At 36.1% G+C, this 25,919-nt stretch overlaps 1 protein-coding gene across 30 annotated transcripts in view; it reads left to right on the plus strand.

The window, feature by feature from the left end:
- Positions 1-25,919, plus strand: part of LOC117402333 (dystonin-like) — a 205,066-nt gene that overhangs the window by 83,163 nt on the left and 95,984 nt on the right. For 28 of the 30 annotated variants that reach the window (XM_059023930.1, XM_059023934.1, XM_059023932.1 and 25 more), the window contains 23 exons: positions 8,598-8,764; positions 11,847-11,959; positions 12,233-12,339; positions 13,879-13,998; positions 14,582-14,677; positions 14,811-14,938; positions 15,959-16,052; positions 16,285-16,439; positions 16,832-17,315; positions 17,913-18,041; positions 18,305-18,382; positions 18,479-18,640; positions 19,328-19,432; positions 19,756-19,851; positions 20,064-20,189; positions 20,753-20,905; positions 21,137-21,291; positions 21,802-21,928; positions 22,510-22,693; positions 24,125-24,282; positions 24,758-24,936; positions 25,062-25,200; positions 25,417-25,610. In XM_059023930.1, the coding sequence (XP_058879913.1) occupies positions 8,598-8,764; positions 11,847-11,959; positions 12,233-12,339; positions 13,879-13,998; positions 14,582-14,677; positions 14,811-14,938; positions 15,959-16,052; positions 16,285-16,439; positions 16,832-17,315; positions 17,913-18,041; positions 18,305-18,382; positions 18,479-18,640; positions 19,328-19,432; positions 19,756-19,851; positions 20,064-20,189; positions 20,753-20,905; positions 21,137-21,291; positions 21,802-21,928; positions 22,510-22,693; positions 24,125-24,282; positions 24,758-24,936; positions 25,062-25,200; positions 25,417-25,610 (3,449 nt within the window). Of the gene's footprint in view, positions 1-2,244; positions 3,647-8,597; positions 8,765-11,846; positions 11,960-12,232; positions 12,340-13,878; positions 13,999-14,581; positions 14,678-14,810; positions 14,939-15,958; positions 16,053-16,284; positions 16,440-16,831; positions 17,316-17,912; positions 18,042-18,304; positions 18,383-18,478; positions 18,641-19,327; positions 19,433-19,755; positions 19,852-20,063; positions 20,190-20,752; positions 20,906-21,136; positions 21,292-21,801; positions 21,929-22,509; positions 22,694-24,124; positions 24,283-24,757; positions 24,937-25,061; positions 25,201-25,416; positions 25,611-25,919 lie in introns of those variants that run through there. The other 2 variants (XM_059023935.1, XM_059023933.1) reach the window with 2 other exon arrangements.

Below are 25,919 nucleotides of genomic sequence, written 5' to 3' on the forward strand. Positions count from 1 at the left end.
CATGAGTTGAAGGGTAAGAGAGAAAGGTATTTTATTTTGCCCAGAAAGCTGTTTTTTTTATTAAAGTGTTCTACTCCTTCTAGTTAAGGAAATGAGCTAATAAGCAGACATTATGTGTGAAGAATCTGACAGAATGCGTCTTAAATCTGGTATCTGAATTAAACCTAGGTTTTTATAAGTGTATCCAAAATAACAGAACAGCACTTTGAAACGTCCTTCTGCTACTAGTTTGGGATTAAATATTGCTAGTATTTAACTAAAATGTATCAGTCTAACAAACAGATTGTCAAACAAAATTATTATCGGTAATCATCAGTGATGATTATTTTTTGTTCCTTTTCCTGTAGACAACCAATTTGTTCGTAACGAAATTTGGGGTGGGGTTGGATGGGGGTTGTTAAGTGCCATGTAATTAAATGGGACATCGGCAAATGACTTTAATTCAGTCACTCTTTATTGTAGAATCAGTTGTATGGCTTTATTTAAAAAGAAAAAAACAACAAATGAAAAAAGAGACAGGAAAAAAGCAAAAGAGTATGCGAAAGAGAAAGAACTACTAACATGGGGGACAGATATCTACATCCAGTTTCCCTGAAAAAATAGAGGAATGGTCACATAATGTGTCATTAGTTCTAATGTTTTGATGCCAACATCACACTGCACCGTGTTGCTATGGAGTTCTTGGAACAGTGACCTACAAATCAGTGCCTCGGCCTGCCAGCATTAGTTGCAGTTCACGTAGGTGTTGAGAGTAAACACTGTTTGATGCTTCTGTGTTCCTCCTCCATCCTCTCCTAAAAAGAGTTGTAGGCAGGACAGGAGTTCTGTGTATTTTTAAGTATGGTTTATCATGTACTTTTAAAGGAACAGTGTTTGACTAGGATTCAGGATTTAGTTAAGGATTAAAGTCTCAAATGCAAACTATACGGTTTTGTAATTTTAACCCTCTGTTTCCTCGTGGTATGTTCGTGTCCTGGCAGTACAAGAGCATTCTGTCTTTATTTTTAGTTCTGCTATGCAATAACACCATTTCTGCAGCAGTGCCTGCTAGGCTTTTAGTCACACGCAGATGATACCAAGTCAACAAATGTACAAGAGCTCATCTGATCATCACAGCACATTCAACAGGGCATGGAAACATTCTTTTAAAACTAATTCGGTGGTCAGTGATCTACACAGCATGATCTAAACATCCAAAATAATATTATTAGACCATATCATGGTATATGGAATATGGAGCCCCAATTACACTAAGCAAATATAATGATAAATATATTTCCTCCTATATGAAAAATTGCATTTATCTGTATATTTCAGCAGTAACTTTAGTGCTACTTTAGTTGATTGTATAAGGAATAACGCACCCTGAGCAGTTAAATACTCACGTCAGTCTGGAAGTAAAATGTTCGAGTGCAGGTCTCAAGGTTTTTCTATATAGGCAGACCCTAAAAGTCAGTTTTATACAGTGGAGGCTTGACTCTGAACTGTATTAAGGCTTAAAAAGTGAAAAACTGGGTCACCAAATTGTGGGACATACCAATTTGGAAGTGATATAGTCAATTCAACTGTTATGAAATGCCCCCTATACTATACAGAATATAACTATAAATACAGCAATACACTGTATTTCAACCAATATAACTTCTTACTTTGTGTATATACAGTATATATATATATATATATATATATATATATATATATATATATATATATATATATATATATATATATATATATATATAAATGTAAAGCTGTTGATGAGTGCTGGCAAAACTAACTAGAAAAAAACACATATATAAAAAATAAATATTTGTAATTGAGATATTTGGCCAATAACAGGAACAATAATTCAGAATGAATGTTTCAGTCAAACAGTGGGAATTGCAGCACTTCTTAGACAAATTGTTTGTAATGCTCTAGTCCATCTACAGCTATTACACACTATCTTTCAACATACAGGCTTGTTTGTTTAAGCCAGGGGCTTATGGTATTATACTTTAGCTGCAGTAATGGGCGTTGTGTGGTGCTGTGATAAATAATATTGGTGAAAGCACTTTGTCCAGGGAAGCTTGGCCTTAACAACTTTTGATGACCCTCCCTGCCCTTTTATATTTAAACCTTTCATGATAGGCTAGGATGCCACCAGCCCGACACGTGATATAGGAGCAGAGAATTGCAGTTTTCATCAGTACTGGCTACAGTGATCAAGCATCAGAGAGTTTGTATGTGAAACTGAACTCAATAGATTAATTTATCCTGGAAACAAATTCATATGACAGCTCAAAGGGAGAATGTCATAAAAAGACTGTTGAAGAACTGGATACATTGAAGAAATGCTTTGGATTTAAAAGGTAACAAATCTCTGCTGTGCTTTGGCAGTGTTTATGGTGTTTATTTTAGGTCTGTGTACAGTCTAGTAGTTTCAAAGGTTGCTGGAAATTCCTGAAAGCTGTCTCATGGGGACTGACTAAAGTACAAGAAGCTGTAAAACTAAACAAGGATCTACCGGATGCTGTATCTGTGGCATTTCAGAAGCGTTCCTGCTAGATCTGTGGCAGATATATTAATGAGTTTTGTTTCCGAGGAGTGCTGATCTAAAAGGAATGGAGCGTTTAATCAGACACAGACTGTTGCTGGGCTGAATGCCACTGCTTCCTGCATGTACATATCCCAAATGCAAAATGGCTGCTTCCCAGAGAAGATGTAGAAGAAATCTGGAATAAGTTAAGTTTATAACACGTTTTTTTAAATGTATGTATTTTTTTTTTTATTCAAATATATTTAAAGAGACCCATGTATGTGTAATTGACCGTATACCGTAATGGGGAATGTCTGTGGATGTGTTAGAAGTCCAAAGGAGGAATATTACATTGACCCAGCCAGGGCTCCGTTAAGTCACACAAAGCATCCCAGAGGCAGAAGATATTTTCAAAGGAAGAAGAAAAGGAAACTGCAAACCACCAATTCTCTGACAAGTCAAAGTGGGGAGAGTTCACTGGGAGAAAGCATAACGACAAGTGTTTTGTGGGAAGATGAGGCTGAAAAGGGCTCAAATAGACTTCCCTTGGATGTACGGAATTTTACTGCAAAGGACACGCCAGATAAAAACAAAGGGATATCTACAAACTGTAGTGAATCGGGGTTGCTGGAAAAACATGAGAGTATCCCCGCTTTGGAAGTTCAGAAATCATATCCAGATAAGAGGGACTTGCATCACCTTTCTGGTGATGCAGAATCAATTGATACAGCCAGAAGAGAGTGGGCCACAGAAGACAATAGGCTTCGTTTTGTCAAAATGAAACAAAGGCCTAAATATATTTCATCGAAAGATACTGTACTAGACAAGCGACTATATGGACTGCCTTTTAAAAAAGCGGTCAGTTTAAGCTCTGTTGATTGCCTTCTTCAAACCTACCAGCTTAAAAACTGTTCTGACGATGAGGTATCTGAGCAAGATAGACTGCACAAAAGCACTGAAAACCTGCTCCACATTACTCCTGGTTTGGTCCCTAAATCAATCAGGCGAATAAAGGCACAAGTCCAGAAAAAGAGACCACATACATATTGTGGGGGTTCTTTGTCAGAGAACTTATTGCCTGAGTCTTTCCAAACATCTCAACATGAAGTCACAGACCCCAGACACAAGGTAATACAAAGACCAACTTTCGACACTTTTGTTACTAAAATTATTAAAAAAAAAAAATAATAATGTTACGCAGTTGTTTCCATTACTGGCCAAACTAAATAATTTTTTTTTTCACAATGTCAGCTAATGCAAGTTTATGTATTGGTCTGTTTCTAAATATTGCTGCCTTTGTGTAGGAGGAACTTTCTTTTAAGGGTTGATGAAAGGAGTAGCCTGAAAAGGAGCGAGAACAAGCAGTTACAGTATTTAAAAGCAGAAACAGTTTGCTGGAGCCAATGATGTAATTGTTTCCATTTAAAACAAGAAGGCTTTTAATGCTGACCACAGGCTAGAATTTTTTTTTTTTAGGAGCAGCTATTTCCAAGGATTTTTTTTTTTCTTGTTAGCAACAGAATTTCATCAGGCTGATTCATATTGTGATTCTCGACACTTATTTACATTGCCTAGAAGCTGAGGAAAAACTAACGGAACCCCCCCCCCCCCCCCCCAAAAAAAAAAAATCACCATAAGGAATAATTGGGTAAAGTTCAAGTATTACAGCATCATGAGAGATGGGAAGGGGTTGTGACCTTGATACAGTAACAGGCAGTGATTAGGGGGAAAGATCTGGTTGAGGGGCTGAAAGGGCTGGGAATATGCTGAACTTTAGCCTGCATATGTTTTTTTTTCTGGTGACTCATACTGATTTTAAATGAAATGCAAAGGTGTTCTTGATAGGTGGGTCAATGTCCAATGTACTAATGTGTCCTTTCATTTGTTTTTATTATCAGGTTTCAAAGTTACTGCTGAAATCATTGTTAAAAATGATGTAAGATTGGTAGATTTGTATACACTATTAAACTGGAGTTTAGAGGGTTAATATGAGTGTTCTGCACACCTTTTAGGAATTATGTCGGGATGTATTTTTTAACAAAACTAAGCTTCATAATCAATCAAGTCAATCAAACCGGTGGCATCCATGCAAACTACTGCTATCTAATTACAATACATATGACATCTACTACAGTCTTGTTAAGTTTGTTTATTAGACTGAATTAGGTAAGGCCAAAAGCTAAATTCTGTATTGCTCGTGTGCTATTTAATAAAGAAATACAAGGCTTGTACCAGGATAAAAATGGTTCCTGATTTGTCAAAATCTGTTTCAAGCCTTGATTAGTGTATACAAGTGGTGGATCACAAAAGATTTTTGGTGTATCTAACAGTTTTTGTTTCGGCTGATGGGGAGAGCTTTCTGTGTCATCCAGAAGCACAGATGAAAATATCCCGACAGTTTCTGCATATGAGACTAAAAAAATGCTTGCGTGAACATACATTTTAATAAAGGTGCACATGTGTGACTATAAATTCCTAAAGGTTAACTATAAAAAAAAAAAAAAATGTTTTTTTTTCAACTGAAAGTATATATAAAAAAAACCCTGACAGTCTGATCTAAACTCTCACTACTCAATCATAATGTCTTCTGGGAATGTAGTTTATCGGTGTCCACTGCCCACTGTTAATCAAACATTAAAAACTACAAATCCCATACACCGCCAATTTCACTGATTTATCAGTGCCATGGCTACTCGTTTCCAGACAATCTGAAAACTTGTCAAACCAAGATGAGGATTTATTTTCATGTCACTGGAGAGGTTTCAAAACAAAATGTCTGCGTCTTTACAAGAAATGAGCGATGAAGGTATGTCAGAAGATGAAAGCAAACAGGGAACTTCGAGAAGGGCTATGTTATTTACAGCGTGTTCACAGTTGTAAGTAGCAAAAGAACATACAAGTTCAACCAACATTGACTAAAAGATTTTCCCTGGCTTAAGTTTAACAATGTTAAAAACAAATCAATGTCTTGCACATTTTGTCAGGATGCAGGGGAACTGGTGGCAGCTGGTGCAAGACTGCATTTTTAACAGGGAGCCAGAAATTCAAACGTGAAAATATATTAAAATGCAGTGCTTCAAAACGGCACACAATGTGACGAGAGGCATACATCCAGAAACGTCAGCCAGACCATCCCGCTACCATAAACAGGCAAGTAGCACATTCTGAGGAAGATGCTACTAGGCAGTCAAAAATCATTTAAGTTGGGGGTCCCCGAATGGCTCACCTAGTAAAAGCACTGCCGCACGGTGTGTAGGACGTGTCATACAACCAATCCTGGTTGTGCGATGCAGCAGGTCTTCGCTGGGGATTCCGTGGGGGCGCCGCATTGGCTTTGGCGCTCCTGGGGCTGGGGAAGTGAGATCCGGTTAGACTGTTTCTCTTCAATGCTCTGCGGCGACCCCTAAAGGCCAGGCGCAGAGTGAGCTTGGGGGCGGAGATTTGCTGGGCTGGTCTTTGTCCTCTTGTCTTGTTAGCCTGCAGACAAACACTCTCGAGTTCCTGGGTGTAAAAAGACACAAATTGGCTCGTGGGATTGGAGGACGCCCACTGAGCCTTGGGTCCCTGAGTTGTATGGGGATTGCCACGGCGAAGGAGAAATAATAATAATAGTTGGGCATTCCAAATTGGGAGAAAATCGGGGGTAAAATAATTGGAGATTCTAAATTTAAAAAAAAAAGTTGGAAAAAAAGTTGTCCATTATAATTTTGTTGATGCAAAAGTATTGAACTGCACAAGTAAGAAAGGAAGGAAAAAAAGATTAGTAGATATTCAGCAATACATTTGAGCACATTTTTTTTTATATGTGTCCCTACATTTTTCAGTGCTCGCCTACATTTTTCTAACTTAGGCGCACATGTGCCTAAAAAAAAGTTAGCGTAGTGCCCTGCCTGGTTTCAAGACTCAAGATGAAAAATGCTGATAAGTTTCTGTTTTATAACTGCCTATGCTTAATATTAAAAATGCTTTGATTGAGCGTTTGTTACGTTTTTGTTGTGGTTGTTTTGTTTTATTATTGCTATCTTATGTATTGGACACTATTATATTAAATCCCGCTAATAATTGTTGGTCATAGCTTACTGTGGATCGCAGAGCCTGTTGAGAGCCACCAAAATGGATCAGTGTTTGGTTATTGGCCACCACTGGTGTATACAAATGTTTGTAGATATATGAAGACTTCTGAATGACAGGTGTCTGTCAGACTTCTGAGCGTAACAGTTGGGGCGATGAGGTTGATTAATTATTGTAATTATTGTAGTAATTAAAGGCTCTATTTTATGCAGTATAAAACAACTGCATGCTGATAAATGTGAAGCACTTCTAAATAGTAAATTAGCAGCAGTGTGGAGTAGTGGTTAGGGCTCTGGACTTCTGACCGGAGGGTCGTGGGTTCAATCCCCGGTGGGGGACACTGCTGCTGTACCCCTGAGCAAGGTACTTTACCTAAAATTGCTCCAGTAAAAACCAAACTGTATAAATGGGTAATTGTATGTAAAAATATTGTGTAAAAAATAATAATGTAATTGTATGTAAAAATAATGTGATATCTTGTAACAATTGTAAGTCACCCTGGATAAGGGCGTCTGCTAAGAAATAAATAATAATAATAATAAATTAACTCTATGGTTAGCCCTAACTAATTTGCATCAGACATTTGTAGGATACAATTCTTGTTTCATTTGCATTTTGTTTGTCCTAAATGGCAAGTCTAAATTGTGAATAATGGTCAGTTGGATTATGTTTAAAGAACAAAACCTGATTCTAGTTAGTCAGTGCAAACAGGAAAGGAAAGTGTCGTTTTGATTGCAGGTTTAGCTTCAAATCCCACACACACTCATCTGTGTCTCCTTGTAAAAATCATCCTTGTGATCCTCAAATTTAACAAGCTCCCAGACTATAAACATTGCCCTTCACTTCAGTGAAAGATTTAAAGTCAAGAGTGCTCTAAAGAGCTGGCTTGGGCTCTATCTCGATTTTGGAATGATATTTTAAAAGCTGACCAGTTCCTCCTTGAATTTATTATCTGGATTTTGTGTTAGAGAGCATCATACTTAAAACATGTATTGGCTATGCAGTTTCTACCAGGCAGGTAAAATGTAAATGCAAGTGTAAAATGAAACCGTGTTGATTCAAACGTTAGCAATTTTGTTCTTCAAAAATGAGAAAGCACTCTGGTCAGACACGTCTTGGCCACTAATCTTGCTTCCCAACTAATTAAAGTTTTTATTCAAGGGTACAAAACACATTACTGCCTCAGTATAACACCATTCAGAAAAAAATACTAAACCATTCATTTGACTCTATGTTGGTTACAAGTAGTGGTTTGATTTAATTGTACACTGTGGGATTTATTGTAGATATTTCAGGATATTGGATGTATTACTGTATAAGCGACATGAGATTGTTCAGGTTGTTTATAATTCTGTAGTCTGCGTGGATCAAATCCCAGCTTTTTTCATTACCAACCCTTTGAGACTATCCACAAATCTTGCACTCTTTATTTAAATCCTTTTTTTTAAATGTGAAAGGAGTCAACACCATAAGAAAAGTTAGAAAACTTCATATTAAACTTTATTAAATATGAAACTTTATGTGATTCATAAAAATACAATTCAAACAGAAAAAATATTTGAATACCCAATTATTTGTAAATGGCCCAATAGAAAAAGTAACAATGTAGAAGAGTAAAGTCAATTTATTATGTTACATTCAGCTCTATGTGCAACACTTATCAGAAAGGAAAATCTTACCAAATAAAGTAACCACATCAGAAATAAACTACTCAGACAATGTATCTATTGGTTTGTTAGTAGCCTAACTTTGTGTATTAGTACTTTAAAAATTGTAACTGGTATTTTTTCATTTCAGAAAATTGAATAAAAGACTAAGGGCTGGTTTCACAGACCCTCTTTAGCACAGGTCTTGGACTTCTTAATGTAACTTAAGGTACGGTACTCCAAGACTACTGCTAATCAGGGTCTGTGAAGCTAGCCTAATCTTGCCCATTATTTGAGAAAGCTCATAATGTCTCACCAGTGTCCCATCTCTCACCATCTCTTACTTTCTTCATGCCTTTTAGATCTCTGATATCCATGTTCCTGGGGTGCCGGGAGATATGACAGCTAAAGAGAAGCTGCTGCTCTGGTCTCAACAGACAACTGAAAGTTATGTTGGTGTGCGGTGTGAAAACTTTACTACCTGCTGGAGGGATGGGAGACTATTTAACGCCATTATTCATAAATACAGGTACTGTGCTTCAAAAGGGACATAAATTCAGTAGCTTGATATTGATTAAATCTGCCAATAAGCCATTAAAAATGCTAATGTCAATGTGAAGTGCTAATGCTGTATAAATAAAGTATTTAAACAGACTAGCAGTGTGAGATCAGGACAAGGGTAATGGCTGCAGTTAAACCACCCATTACAAACATCTATTTAGTACAATATGTGTTTACTACAAAAGGTGGTTTTAGATTATCATTGATAATTCATGAATATAGTTTTATTCTATACTCTGCTTTACTACTATAATGCCTTTATATGACTCTGATATGCTTACACAAATGTATATTAAATCAGCTGTTATGAAGGAACTAGCATCTGCTTGGGTTAGAAAAATACTCTGAGAAAAAACTCACTCATAAACATTTTATCTTCTGGAACTTCCTGTTGTGTGTTTTTCAAATGCTTTCAGCTATTTGGAATTTAGTTTACAGCACTTCACTGTGCCTGTGGACCCTGTATCAGCACTGCAGAATTTAGACCTTTAGTTTGTTGTGTATTTATATATGTATTACTGGACCATGTACCTTTCCTCTGGAGATATCTTGAGTGCTAATGACGAGAAGTCTGTTTCATACAGTATTTACTGGTATCTTAAATTCTTTTTGACGAAAGCTCCTGGGTCAAAAAACCCTTTTGTTTTACTTATTATTAGCTTTGTTAATATTATTTTCTTGTCCTTATTTTCAAAGAAGTGTGGTTGTTTTTTTGTGGTGATATCAAATACAATGCTGTAGATCAGGGGTTTTGTACTGGGGATGTTTCTAAGGGTAACGGGGTATGCAGGACCACTCAGAAATGCAAAAATAAAAATGAAAGTAAAAGAAAATAATGATCTCGAATTCATTGTTTTTAACGGTATTATATATTATCTCTAAACCACTGTGCATAAATATTTCATTTTTTGTTTAGCAGCTCAAAAGTTACTATAGTATAGTTTCAAATGTATCCACCTGTATGCATGCATGATTTTGATTGAACGTATTTTCACTCAGATATTAGGGTGAGTGAAGCAGGTGTCTGACGATTCTGCCTGTGGAGAGCTCTGTGCTGCGCATGAAGCACAATCTTTCAGCATTTTTTAGAAGTATAAATGCTCCGGTAAACATAAATAATAATCACAATACTTTGTTTTATTTATTAGGCACGACTGCATTTTTGTAACAGTAATAGCGTCTGGTTGAATTTGTTTTTGGTGTTTGATAGAGTACATCCAGATTATACTGTGTGTTGTTTCTCAAGTTAAAAATTGATATATTTCTTACTTTCAAAAGACAAACGAAGGAAGAAAACACAAACGAGTCTCCAGAAAGTGCAAAGCCACAGAAAGTTATACCGAGTCCGTTTGGATACTTTTTATGTTGGCCTTAATACAAAGTGAATCATTGTTAGTTATTATAGTTTTATCTTGATGTTAATGTAAACATTTTAAATGGTACACATAATTTTTGCTCAGATGAGAAGTAAATGGTAACGTAACATTTACAGTGCAGACTATTTTGGATTAAAAAGAAAGTGAAGAGATTCCCTTTTGATTTTGTGAATCCAAAGACCTGTGATTAAAGGTTTTAAGAATTAGGCTTGGTATTATGTCCTAAACCAACAGTTTGTCAGTCCCAAATTGTTGCAACATAAATTATATATTAAACAAAAAAATGATTCTTCCTTTTTATTACGACTGTGGTACCATTCAGTAGAGCGGAAGCTGTAAAGGGGTCTTTGAGCTGAAACCTCCAGGCAGAAGGGTCTTTTAAGAAAAAGTTGAAAACCAGTGCTGCAGATAAACTGCTGCATTCAACAACACACTTTGTTGTTGGGTAATTGTTGTGAATTTGGACTATTAAGTGATTTCGTACCAGGGAACAGCAGGAACATTTAATCTGTAGTGTGTATAAAAATCTAAAGATCTTCAACAGAAGAAAAGTGTGACCAGTGATAATAGAATTACTTCTAATAACAAGAAAGAAAATTGGTTTCAGATTTTTTGAAAGGATTATGAAGAATTTTAGAAAATGGCCTGAAAAACTCAGGTGTGTCTCGGTTTGTTGTTGTTGAAAGATGCTGAGCTTCAGTCAAGCTAACACTGTGATTGGCTGACTCGGCAGTTGCGGGTGCAGGGCTGGTTGCTTTCGTTGGTGCAAAGTATTGATTGACTGGTTTTGGTGGATAATGAAACACATTTGTGTTTGTTTAGTATTTGCTGTCCAATAGATGTGGACGGAGCTTTCATTACAGCACATCAAAATTAAAAAGCTGGCACTTGAGCAGATGTAAGTTTGATTCAGTTGATGCTGTGATGTTCCAGCAGTCATCTACTGTCTGAAAGAAGCCCACTAGAGCTTGAGGCTGGTTGGCTGATGGCAATTTAAAAGCCAAAAATTTCTCAATATATTCAGCTATGGAATCAGTGAGGGCAAGCAAAGACATTATTGGAATTAAGCAGTTTTATTTAAAAACAACCCTGCCACAAGCCTTGTTCTACTCGCAACAGCCCTTGGGGATGATTGGTAGGATGGCTTATGTGGCTGTATAAAGATACTACCTAAGGATATTACAACTACTAACATTTAAAAAAATGTTTTTTATTCTTTATAATTTCTCAAATATTCATTGCGGTTGCTAAACATTGAAGTATGACTGTGATATATTGGGCAGGTGCTAAGAACTGCTATGTCTGGGCATGTGACACAGAACATTTCGTAGCATTTATGGGTGGTGCACTGATCGAAAAGATTAACACCACAAAGACATCATCATAGCCACTGCCAACTCAGCATGCCGGAACTAAAGAGCTCAAATACTATGGGCATCTAAACAACTGAAGGCTATTAAATAAATAAGGGGCCTCGCTATTAAAGGTAACTAAATTAATTAAGGCTTCAATTACTTATTGCTACTAAGTAACTATGTGCACCTATGTGCACTATGTTCCTACACCATGGCACTAAAACAACACTTCAGAGGTTATAATCTTAAAGCCTGGTAATTACTTTCAATACGGCTGATACAAACAATTGTTAAAGATATATATATTGTTTTCTTTTAGGCCGGACCTGATTGATATGAACATGGTTGCCACTCAGAGCAGTCGATCAAATTTGGAACAAGCCTTTTGTGTTGCTGAACAACTAGGAGTGACAAGACTGCTCGATCCAGAGGGTGAGCTATTAAACATAATATTAGCAGTAAATATGCCATTTCTGTGGTCTGATATTGCTGGGTTTGTATAGTTTATTTCATATGTGATAGGTAACTAGTGGCTCCAAACAAGCAGAAATGGTCTCCCCTTCATGCACATACTGTGCCTTGTTTTCCTCAGTTTACATTATGTCTTGGTAATTGGTACCATCTTAAAACCAAAAGGACTTGGTTAATATTTAAAAAGTATTGTATAAAAATGAAGTAGCTAAAGCGTTTGTCTCCTTTTCCCAGATGTTGATGTACAATCACCTGATGAGAAGTCAGTTATAACTTATGTTTCAATACTATATGATGTTTTCCCCAAAATACCAGAGGGTGAAGAAGGCATCACTGCACATGTGAGTAACTGTTTTTAGCACACCTTATTCCATGCTGGAGATTAGACTTGCTCAGTAGTGAACCAAACAGAAGTGCTAATTACACTGTTTTTGCAAGAAGCATCCTTTGAGAAGAATAACTATTGGGAAGAGAAGAACATACTTTACATCTACCTATGTACTTCTTAAGTTAATGTGGAATGTAAAATACCTCATGAACAACAAACACAAAAAGTTGCATTATATGCGGCTGAGAGAACTGTTTTGGAGAAACATGAAGCCAGATCTCCTTATACACTTCTAATATCTTGACTGAAGAATGTACTTAGCAAGTTTCATCAGAACTAGACAAGCAAGTCTTGTCTAATTCCATTAAATAACAGATGGACACACAGCCCCTATATACCCCCCCCCCCCCCTAAATTATGATACAATGAGTTGTGCTTTTAGAATAGCATTTATCATTTAGTTTCAGCACATTTGGAGAAGCTGTTCTGTAAATAAATGCAAATCTCTACAGTGTGGATTACTCATAGATTGAGGGAATTAAATAACTGCTTCATTCCTGAAGATTGTATATAAATATGGGTGTGAATGCTTGAACATGATGTTCACAGCGCACGCTGAAATGCATTACACCATGTCGGCACGCGTGTCGAAATTTTGCCAGATTACAGGATCCCCAAATGGCATAGCAACACGTTTTTATGCACGAGCGGTGCTACAGTAATTTGACCTGGATTTTTATGAAAAGCACATTGAAGATTCAACCCAGGCCCTTAGGTACTGAAATATCAAAATGAACTCCCCGATGTTTAACACAAGCATTTAGTTATTACTGCCCAAGGTTGTGCCATTAATAGCACAGTCCTATAGTATAAGATTATCTTATTCCGTATGTTTTTTTAATTCTTAATTAAAAACTGGTTGCTTTCACTTTCTGCAATAATTTGTCTTAAAATTTAATTTGTATATATCATGTTTTGCTAATGTAAATCACCTTGTGGTAAACCATTTAAAAAAAATGATAGATAAAACAGCAGCAAGCAAAACATATTACATTGTTTAGCTCTTTATCATATATAACATGCCACTAATTCAAACTATATGCTGTAGTTCATTTAGGAGCTACATCACTTTAATCTGTTGGTAAAATTGGTTAACTATTTCTGCTATATATTAGCTTGAACACAACAACCTTTCGCTCCACACCTGCTTTTCCCTCCCTGATTACTAAAAGAAGACATTGTGCTGAAACTCTTCAAAAATATCAGTGTCGGTATCTTTTCCAGCCACATTTATAGTTAATTAAACTCAGTTAATTAGAACGGGCCAAAACAGTTGGAAGTTTAAAAACTTTAACAAATTCAGAATAGGTTTTTTTTAAGTGTCCCAAAATGTCTCTGAATTCTTGGGACATTTTTGAGATTCTACTGCCCTAATGAGACCCAAGCTAGAATCTTACTGTCTGTTCAAAGTATTTACAAAGTAGTATGTCTTCTTTAATCTACCTGAATATAACCTAATGTTATTTACTTTCTTTGTTTGCTTTGAAAACAGGATGTTGACATCAAGTGGGTGGAATACCAGAACATGGTGAATTACCTCAGCCAGTGGATCAGGCATCACTTGACAATAATGTCAGATCGAACGTTCCCAAACAATCCTGTAGAACTCAAGGTGAGGTTTTCAGTTCGTAAAAGTTTACCATGATAAAGCATATAGTAACACACAGTGAACTGTGGTGAATGCATTGTGTAATGCCTGTGGTAAACGTTTATAAGGGGAGCTGCTACTAGAACAGTTGGGTTAATGAGGTCTGAAGTTTTGGTCAGATTTGTTAAAGAGTCATTTATTAACAATGTACAGTAGGGAAAACATATTAACACTGGTTCTCCATTTTCTCTCTATTCTGATCTGTTTCCTTAATATCCGGGATCCTTGCTGTTTTAAAAGAAACCAAATTCCTGATTCTGTGTTGCATTTCATATGGGGACCTGGTGGGAATGCAGAGGCACTGTAATGGGAAACCTAGTTTAACTTACAGTATACATTGTTAAGTCCAGGAAGCTTTCTGTAGTGATAAGTTGTGGTTCTTAAACTTAAGTAATATTACTATTCAAACCAAGGTCCAAAAGTGAGGACCTGTTCTGAGGGAAAATGGAGGAAGTAGGACATCTTTTACTCCACTGTGTGTACATTTTTTAACCTAATAGTCTTCTAATATACAGTATGCATATATTCTCAAATTTTGTTTTTGCAGGCACTTTATAATCAGTATTTGCAGTTTAAAGAAACTGAAATTCCACCGAAAGAGAATGACAAAACAAGAATCAAACATCTGTACAAACTGTTAGAGGTATGTCTTCAAAAATAATATCACACTGTCTGCATTATTATTATTATTATTATTATTATTATTATTATTATTATTATTATTATTATTATTATTATTTGTAATCCCTCATCTCCCCCTTTCTTTCTTTTGAAAGTCATGGATAGAATTTGGTCGTATCAAACTCCCACAAGAATACCACCCTAATGATGTAGAAAGAGAATGGGGAAAACTTATAATTGCCATGTTGGAGAGGGAGAAGAGTTTACGGCCTGAAGTGGACAGGTATAGATGGAGACACTATCATGTATATAGTGTGATTTTAACATGTTATACCTTAAATGGTTAGCTCTAATGAAAAGGTGACCATCTACAACCAGGCACATTGTTGGTAGGTGACACACAATCTTCCCCTAGGTTATTGATAGATAGGGAATTTAACACAGAAACCCTCTTTCATGGAGAGAAAGGGCCTACCTACAAAACTGAGCCATGACACCATTCTATAACAAAACTTCTAAAAAAAAAAAAAAAAAAAAAAAAAAAAACCCACTGTTTGGTCTTATGAGTAGGAGGAGTAGGGATCCCTAATACAAAATAATGACAGACTACCAAAATGTGTTTTAATCCTTCAGAAATAATGGTCAATAAAAGTGAAGATTAGAGGTTGTCAGATAATTGTGCAACTTAAATTTACTGTTCCACATCCATAACCAAAGTAATCAGCGAGAACCTTCATTGGAGTGTCAGTGTTGAAAAGTGAAACATTCCTAACACCCTAGGAGCAAAATCCTGAACTGTTTTATGAAAATATTATCCCCTCTCAGCGTTTTGACTACACACGTTTAAACCTAGATATATAGGACCACCTGTAAGCCACCTCTTGTCACAAAAGATGTATAGATATGGAGAGGCAGTAGTCCTTACTTTGACTGTACTTGTACTGGGCTGTCTTTGCACTTGAAATGGTGTGATTATGAGGGACTAGTGGCCTACAATGCACAGTAATTTGTTGTATTGCAGCAGTATTTCCTCTGTTAGTAACAACACACTCACTAGCATTGACTCAACTGAGAATTTAGCATTTGCCTCCTGTGGACAAATCGATACTTCGTTGATTTTTAAAAACGACTTAGTGAATGGATCCAGCTATGCTTCAAGGCTTAATGCAAGTTAATGTGAGGAAGTATTTGAAGTCTGTACTATATTAGTTTAAAAATACATTAAAATGCATTCTTCAGTTAGACTGGCATACAGTAGCGACCTCCATAAAATGATACTTTAATGTATTTTTCTTTATTTCAGGCTTGAAATGCTGCAACAAATTGCAAGCAGAGTACAACGTGACTGTGTGGCCGGGGAAGATAAGTTGGTGTTGGCAAGAAATGCATTGCAGTCTGTAAGTTATAATAGAGGTTTTATATTGTGGTACAAAGTCTTGTGTGCAATGATGTTAATGTTGTAATGATCAATTCTTTTTCTTGACTGGTTCACTAATACACTGTTTGTAAAATATATTTTTTTAAGTTAGGGAATAAAACTCAGAACATTAAGACAATACTTCAAAAAATGATGATGGGTGACAGGGATACTTTCTTGAACCACATATGCTGTCTTCCTTAATATCTTAGGATGCAAAAAGGTTAGAATCCGGAATCCAGTTCCAGAACGAAGCCGAGATTGCAGGATACCTGCTGGAGTGTGAGAGCCTCCTTCGCCAGCAAGTTGTCGATATCCAGATTCTTTTGGATGGGAAATATTACCTGGCCGATCAGCTAGTTCAAAGGTATGAATCCCCAACTTTACTGTATCAGACTGACTGAAATAATGCAACCCAATATACTGTTCAGTCAGGGGGGAAGCACACCTTAAATTCAGGCAGCTACTGAATAATTTGAGCTACTGAGTAATTTTTTACCCTCACACTGTTTCCAGAGTGATCACGCTAAACATTTTAAATGACATGATTTATATGATTAGGAATTACATGTAGAGAACACGTACACTGATATAACACGGTATATACATCTGAGAAAACACATACTCAACTGTTATATTTTGGGTTGTTAACAAGCAGACATTTTCTTAACTTTTTGTTATTATTATTATTATTATTATTATTATTATTATTATTATTATTATTATTATTATTATTATTATTATTATTTGTATTTTTAGGGTATCAAAGCTTCGGGATGACTTTCTAGCCCTCAAGTCTGAATGCTCCTCAGTGTACAGCAGAGGACGAACTCTGACAACAGAGCAGACCAAGATGATGATTTCAGGAATAACACAGAGCTTGAACTCAGGTTTCTCACAGAATATGAACCCGGGCTTGAACACAGGTCTGTCCCAGGGTTTAACACCTACCCTGACATCCGGACTGCTGCCATGTCTCTCCCCTGGACTCACCTCCAGTTTTACATCAAGTCTGACTCCCTGTCTGACCCCTTCCCTCACCCCAGCCATGACCCCGGGGCTGCAGCCAGCAATGGTACAGGGCTATGTTACTGGAATGGACTCCACAGCACTGCAGTCTCTAAAACTAATGCAGATCCGGAAACCTTTAGTGAAATCCTCACTCGCTGATCCTAATTTGACCGAGGAAGAAGTCAACATGAATTTTGTGCAAGATCTTTTGAACTGGGTTGAAGAAATGCAGGTGAGAATCTGGGTTTATGATTACAGTAGGTGTTTGTACTGATGTATGTTTTTTTAGTGAACATTTAAAAAAATAATACTAATTTTGGTAACGTACAATTTAATTGTCTTTAAGGGTTTACCCTTATAAAAGTTTAACACAGTAAATTGGCACTGTAATTTTGCCGTTTTCCCTTGTTTGTACTATGCATTTACTGTAGTTTACCATCTTTATATATATATATATATATATATATATAAATATATATATATATATATATATATATATATATATATATATATATATATATATATATATATATATATATATATATATATACTTTACCATACCCTGTTGGGCTTTATAATGCTTATCTAATATTTCAGTATGCTTTCACTGAACTGTATTACACTTTGCTATTATTTTACTATGGTAAACTATTATAAGGTTAAAAACATTTCTGCTGCAAAACTTGCCCAAATCTAATGTATTACCAGTTAAGATTAATTCTGTATCTACTAATTGATATATTTCATACCTACTGGATATGTAAAATGCATGCAGTTGTTATTGATATTGATATTTTGCACTGAAACTATTAATTCTGTTTCTGGTAAGGTACAATTGGATCGTTCAGAGTGGGGTTCAGATTTGCCAACTGTGGAAACTCATTTAGAGAATCACAAAAGTGTACATAGAGCAATTGAAGACTTTCAAATGAGCCTTAAAGAAGCGAAATTTAGTGAGGTAATTTATTTCATTTTATACATTCTGTTAGATATGAAACAAGTAAAAAAAAAATGCAGATTGAATTCAAATAGAAAACTTAGACCATTATTGCTCCAGTAAAGCTATATATATAGATTATATATTTTTTCTAATTTGTAATGTATATTTTTAGATGTATATTTTTTTTATTCAAGCTAGATTTGAAATTGTATTCAATTGTATAATCTGTAGGTAGCAGTCATTACCCTTTTTTCAATGATTTTTTTTTCTGCCACAAACAGATCCAGATGACATCTCCCCATAAATACAATTACTCTGAGAGGTTAAGCAAGCTAGAAAATCAGTATGGAAAGCTGCTGGTAAGAAATTGTCTATGTTTTCATTTTATTTTTCTTGCATGTTGTACAGTCTATGTTTAATGGAGTTCTGACTTTGTTAATGTTTTACTTTTGAAGAATTCCTCTAGAAATCGCCAGAAGTACCTTGAAAGCCTACATGAGTTTGTGTCAAGAGCCACGCGGGAGATCATCTGGCTGAACGAGAAGGAAGAGGAGGAAGTTGCATACGACTGGAGCGACAGGAATTCAAATATGGCGAAAAAGAGAGATTACCATGCCGTGAGTCATTATATATATATATATAAAAATGTTAGTAAAACAACAGAAGCTATCAATGTTTGTCTTTTATAAGTTCCACTTTTTTGAAACCGAGAAAAGAATAAGCTTGAAGCTTCTGATGGTCTTTGACTGTGATAGTTATTACTCTTGACTACTGAAAATACATTTTGCTCAAAGGTGTTTTGTATTTTCAAACATTTCTCTAATTTTCAGCCACTTTGTTTTGATTTTGAATACTGAAGATGCTAAGTTCTTGCAATGATGACTTCGATTATGAACAAATTACAGTAACAAAAGTGCTAGTCTTCCATGCGATTTTGTTACCTTATAAATAAATAAAATGTCAACTCTGTAGGTGTCTCCTGTAAAAAATGTTAACAGTATAACATAAAAAACATGGAAAAAGGCTCAGAGAGCAGTAAACTAATTTGAAAATGATATTAATAATCTTCTACAGCAGTTGCATGAACAAGTCTATTTGGCTCACACAATTATGTAGTGACACTAAGGAATTATATAGTAATGTAAAATGTTTGCCTGAAATGAAGAAACCACACAAGTCACATTTCAAATTGTTGATGTTTCTAAATGCATAAGCAGTCTTGTGGTGGCAGTGCCAGGGGTGTAAGTGCATTTCACACTTAAGAGATTTCAACAGATTTGCATATATTTTCTGTCCTGACACAGGATCTCATGAGAGAGCTTGATGAGAAAGAGAGAGCTATTAAGTCTGTTCAGGATATGGCCGAACGACTTCTACTTGAGAATCATCCAGCCAAGTTAACCATTGAGGTAATTCAATACTTTGTCTGAAAAAATCGCCAAGCTTTTGCTGTAGCATGGAAGGCCTGATAAAACCAACTACTTATTATTTATGTCTGCTTCATTAAGAAAATGGAATACATATACCTGTTTATAGGTTCATTATTACTATTAATAGGTTCTTAGTTCCTCCTAAGTAGACTTTCCTTATATTATTCAGACTGTCTAATATGGTATGATCATCAGTTGTCTTAGGTATTAAGCTTATAAATCCAATTTGTATCTTCCATTTTTTTTATTTGACTTCCCAGAATAAACTCTAAGTCTTCATGATTATATTTGTTGCTTTCCAGGCTTACCGTGCTGCCATGCAGACACAGTGGAGCTGGATCTTGCAGCTGTGCGGTTGTGTGGAACAGCACTTGAAAGAAAATGCAGTCTATTTTGAGGTAAGCAAATATTGTGACATCATAGGAACACAGGATGTTACAAAGCAATACAGAATATTATCACATACCGTACCATGCAGTATCTGCTAAAATATATTACATTACCTTTCAACAAATATTGGGTCTTGCTGGTGGGGAATATTTACATTCAGTGGAGCGTATATAAAATAAATGACATGCAATACTACAGTAGCATTGTATTTCTTTTTCAGTTTTTCAATGATGCCAAAGAATCTATGGATTATTTAAATAATTTACAAGATACCATCCAAAGAAAATATGGCTGTGACCGGACAAGCAATCTACATAAATTGGAAGATCTGATTAAAGAATCTATGGTAAGAAAACTCAGGGACAGTTGAAATGACTGCATTAACCTATAGCGTGCTTTACTATTGTTGAAGTGCTAGGTTTGCTGACATTTTTGCAAGCAGATGTCTGCAAAACATCAAAAAGTGATGTACGTGATCAGAAACTGTGCAGCATTCATATAGACCACAGCTTCACCTACCGGTATTAAATGGAAGGGAATTAATAGTTTATAAGTAGTGAAAGAGATACATAAAGTATAGATACACATATTTTTATAGTTTTGTATACATTTTATTACATGATACACCCAAATTAAATTACAAGGACATTTCTGTTTTGTTGCTGCCATCAAAGCTGTATTTCATTAGCTCTAATGAATGCTCTAGTGAAAACTAATAATATAATGCTTTAAAAGGAAAAACAAATGTATTAAGTAGATTTTTAAATATAATTGAAGCAGCACAGGAATACAAAGCTTGTATAAAAAGCTAAGGAGAAGTCCAGTGATGTAAGTGGTACTAACGCATGTGATTTTTTTTTTTAATGGAGATAATGTAATTGTCATTTTGTTCACACAATCTGGTTCCAGGATGAGAAAGAACAGCTTTTGCAATACAGGAGCACTGTGGCAAGTCTTGTTGGACGGGCCAAGGGAATAGCCCAGTTAAAACCTAGAAATCCTGACGGCACCATCAGGTGCTCCATACCAGTGAAAGCCATCTGTGACTATCGACAGATTGAGGTAAGCCATTTTTAATTTAGCAATAAAGCAACACCATCAAAGTGTGAGTAGTGCATACAATTTCTTTAAAAAAAATAATGAACAGTATGGTTCCAGAATAGAATAACAAATAGACGATTTTACACATAGATACCTACCCTTAGAAAAAATGGTGTTAACCCTTCTGAAAATGTCTTGGCATAATAGCAATGGCTCAATCTTTTATTCTTTGCACCTGTCTTTTGCCATTAGATAACTATCTTCAAAGAAGACGAGTGCGTACTGGCCAGCAACTCTTACCGGGCGAAGTGGAAAGTTATAAGCCCAAATGGAAATGAGGCTATGGTACCTTCTGTTTGCTTCACCATTCCTCCACCAAACAAAGAAGCAATTGAAACTGTCAGCAGGTATGAACACAACACAGAATGTTTACAGCTTGACCGTTGCTATGTTAGGAATGTCCAGAAAAATACTTTCCTTTTAAGAGAAATATTGAAATAATATGAAAGAATAATAGTGTAAGTCAGAGGTGTAGAATGTAGTAATAACTGTGCTATAAAGCATAGCAAGAGCATTGTAAAATCATGCTAGATCATTCTGAACTATGATACAGCTACGGTAAAAACCATGATTAAATGTACAGTGTAAGCCTGAGAGACGTGCAGAATTACCCATGTGTACAATTACTCTTTCACAAGATAGTCAAATGAAATGCAAGAAAGAGAAGTACAATAAGGAGAGATGTAATAGAAAGAATATCATTTTGTACATTCCATGTTTGTTTTATTTAGATTTATATTACAATACATTCACAAGTACTTGCATGCCAGCAAGCAATAGAACCTTATCAGAATTATGCACCAAAACTATTTACATTAGCTATCTTAGGGTGACCTTTCTTATCACATCCATTTCAGAATTGAACAGCTGTATCAGAATGTCTTGACTCTGTGGCACCACTCCCATATAAACATGAAGAGTGTGGTGTCGTGGCACTACCTCATGAACGACATTGAAGCTATTCAAAATAGCAATGTTGCCTCAGTAAGTATTGTGAATGAGAATGCATTTTTAATAGCTTACATTGATTCCCTTTGATTTAAAAATAAAAAAAGAGTACCTGCAGGCTAGGGTGGAACAGCAATGATGGAAGCACTACTTTTAAATTATGGCTCTCTGCTTTTTATGTGCAGGTATAAATTAAATGCCTGACTTAAAAGGGAATGCTACTTTATTAGTCATCCAAGCTATGCTTATCCTTGTAAGAATTTATCATATCAGTAAGGGAGTGACATTAGCAAACACTGCTGTTATTGAACTTTTTAACTATCTAACCTGTTTATACATAATTTAAACATCCTGTGTGCCTGCTTTGTTGGTTATAAATACCAGTAATTTTAATGTACTACGAATACCAGGTGTGCATTATGTAACCCTTGTACTGAATAATGTTTTTCAAGCTTAGTGTATTTTTGTAAAATGTCTGTACGTGTTTTGATTTATGTTTATCTTCTGATAATGTTTATGATTATACTGTAGTATGTATGATTCTGTAATCTATGTATGGTCCATGCAAGAGCTACTTGTTCTTTGTCTATGAAATAACTACTTGCTGTTCTTTTCAGATAAAGACCATGTTACCAGGGGAACACCAGCAGGTTCTCAGCAACCTGCAAAGTCACTTTGAGGACTTTCTTGAGGACAGTCAGGAGTCAGAAGTTTTCACCGTCTCTGACAGAGGGCAGCTGGAGAGAGAGGTTGTAATCTGCAAGCAGTACTACGAGGACCTTCTGAAATCAGCTGAAAGGGGTACGTTGAAATTGAAACACCCAGTTCAATATACATTGCAAACTGCCAAGAAGGGTTACTAACACCAAACATTATTTAACTAACAGTATTTTATGTATATCTATCAATCAATCAATCAATATGTATTTTGTATAGCGCCTTTCATAGTGGACCACCATCACAAAGTGCTTTACAAGATAGTGAGGAACAATGCATAATACATTAAATACAGTGAAAAACAGGGAATAGTACATTAAATAAACAGTGAAAAACAATGCAGATACCTTAAGTACAGACATAATACATTAAATATAGGCATAATACATTAAATACAAGGCTAGGATGTGAATTCTAAACATTGTGGATGCGTGTGTCATGCAGAAGCATACGAATAAGATGGAGTGAAAAACCTTGTAATAGCAATTTATACAACAGCTAATAACAAATATCAGGCTTGAAGAGCATTGAAAGCAAGAGAGAACAAGTGGGTCTTGAGAGTTGATTTGAAGCGAGCGACTGTGGGAGCTAAATGGGAGAGAGTTCCAGAGGGTCAGGGCCATGAAGCTAAAAGAGCACTTTCCGAGTGTGGTGCACTTTTGCTTGGGTATAACAAGCAAGCCAGAGTCAGAGGACCTCAGCTTGCAGGCAGAGACATAGCGGGTCAGCAGGTTGGAGAGATACTCTGGACCTGTGTGATGAAGGGCCTTGTAAACAAGCAGGGAAATTTAGAAAGTAATCCTGAACTATATATAGAGGTATAGAGGTCCACACTTTCACCTGGTATTTTAAAAATGGTATAAAATGTAAGCCCATAAAAAAATGCTACGACAAAATGATGCCCCTCTTAGAAGTAAAAGCTTTTAATAGCAACATAGCAGGCGTCATAAGGTATGTTGTGGCATAAGTAATGTAAAGATGTTGTAAGCTTGATTCCAGATGTTTGCAATTACCATTTTACTTGCTTCCTGGTGAATTATACATGGAGAATCTCCAGCAAATAACATACAGAGCAATGTACATCATGGAAAGCCATAAAATTCAAAGAGCAAGTAATTTCAGATATCATTTTAATATGTTGTTTATATTTCTCTTTACCATTGTATGGTGGTTGCAATCATTCTTGAAGCTTGCTGTGAACAGCTTTCCCCTTCCATTCAAATCATATGACAATGTACTTTCAACTCTGCCAGACACACCTACTCATGTATATAGAAAGAGATTAGGCAGGGCTGGCAAAGGTTATATTGAGATGATTTAAATGGAATGAGGGCACCAGCCCAATACTGGAGCAATACTAAACCACTCTGGAGCATTGCAAACATCATAAAATAGTAAAGGAAATGCACATTTGAAGCTATTTGCTCTTTAAATATGATAATGAATAATAAGATGCTGCACTTCCGATTTGTTTTAGTGTTACAATTCTAACCTCCTTCATGTTCTTCCACACAGAGGAACACGAGGAATCTGTCTACAACCTGTTTATCTCAGAGGTGCGGAACTTCCGTATGCGTCTGGAGAACTATGAGGAGCGCCTGATCCGTCAGATCCGTGCTCCACTGGAGAGGGATGACCTGCAGGAGAGTGTGCTCAGGATTGCAGAGCAGGAGGTACACACTACACACTTGCACAGAAATATTTCTGGTTTTTAACTGTTTGGGAGTTGGTTACTTGTACATTCTAATTTGTATTAAAGATCCCTTGAAAAAAAGGACTGCCTGTTGTATTTATGTACGGCATTTCCCATTTTAAATGGCAGTATAATCAGGTTTTACCATATGTCCTGCAGAAACCTGAGAAATGTTACAAAAAATGTCACAAGTAAAGCAACAACACATATTGAAAAGCAACACAATACATAGCACAATATTATACATTGGTACTGTTATCTTAGTATAAAAAATATTATTTGTCATGTACATTTCAGGCTCTGGTAATGAGGTAATTTTACACTAATAGGAGACTGTATGCTTCATGATTTAGATGGGAGTGCCTCTGGGGCAGGTTTGGGGTATTTTGGTAGGGAGGATTTAAGTTTATGCATATGCTTATTTTATTTTACAAATGTCTGCTATTCGTTAACAGAAATCAAAAAAAGAGCTAGACAGACTCAAAGAGGATCTGGAAACCATGCAAGAGAAGTGTGAGACGTTCATCAGCCAAGCAGCCTCGACGCCATCAGTCCCTACTCTGTCCACAGAACTCAATGTTGTCGTCCAGAACATGAATCAAGTCTACTCCATGTCTTCCATTTACTTAGAGAAGTATGTGTTCATCATTATTCTGACTCTCTCTCTCTCTATCTCTCTCTCTCTCGCTCTCTCTCTCTCTGTATATATATATATAGTTAAGGTTGGGTAGATATTAATAATTTACTCTGATGTTGCAGGCTGAAAACCGTAAGTCGGGTTGTGAAAAACAGCCAAGGAGCAGAGGCCTTAGTGAGACTGTATGAGGCAAAACTGTGTGAGGAAGATGCTGTAAATGCTGAAACAAAAGCCATTGAGACTGTCGTGAGTACTCTGAAGGTAAAAGCAAGACTCTTCTGTCTCCTACAACAGTCCTGGTTTCATTTATTTCCTTTGTTTTACTTTCTTTTGTCATGTTTCTACTAGTCTTGTACATTAAGTCTCTTGTATTGATGAAACTGGAGATTAAAATAAATACAAAATGGAAAAAAAAATAAAAATGCCAAGTGCCTCATCCTTTTTTTTAATAATGTTTTTTTCTTTTATGCAATGTAGCTGTGGTGCACAGAAATCGATGAAAAAAGAGAAGTTTTTCACGATTTGGAGGATGAGCTACAGAAAGCCAGGGCTATTAGTGACCGGATGTTCAAGATGCATAATGAACGTGATTTTGACTTGGACTGGCACAAAGAGAAAGCAGACCAGCTGGCAGAGAGATGGCAGAATGTTCATTCTCAGATAGAAAACAGGTTAGTGCTCTAACACAATGAAACTGCCTTATCAGCAGTACTGCAGATGTCCTAATTGGCCATGACTTTCTATTTGCACTGCCAACTTTCAACATATCCCCCAAAGCTGATTCACTCGTTACAGTTTGGTTTAATTGTGGCAGAAAGAAATACAGGCTGATTAGAAAGTAAGTTTACCACATCACCCTGTACAGTAAAAGTGTATTTGGAATTTACTTGAATGTATTACTGCTTATGTACAGTGCCTTGCGAAAGTATTCGGCCCCCTTGAACTTTGCGACCTTTTGCCACATTTCAGGCTTCAAACAT

Source organism: Acipenser ruthenus, chromosome 5, assembly GCF_902713425.1.
Source record: "Acipenser ruthenus chromosome 5, fAciRut3.2 maternal haplotype, whole genome shotgun sequence".
NCBI classification, from domain to species: Eukaryota; Metazoa; Chordata; class Actinopteri; order Acipenseriformes; family Acipenseridae; genus Acipenser; species Acipenser ruthenus.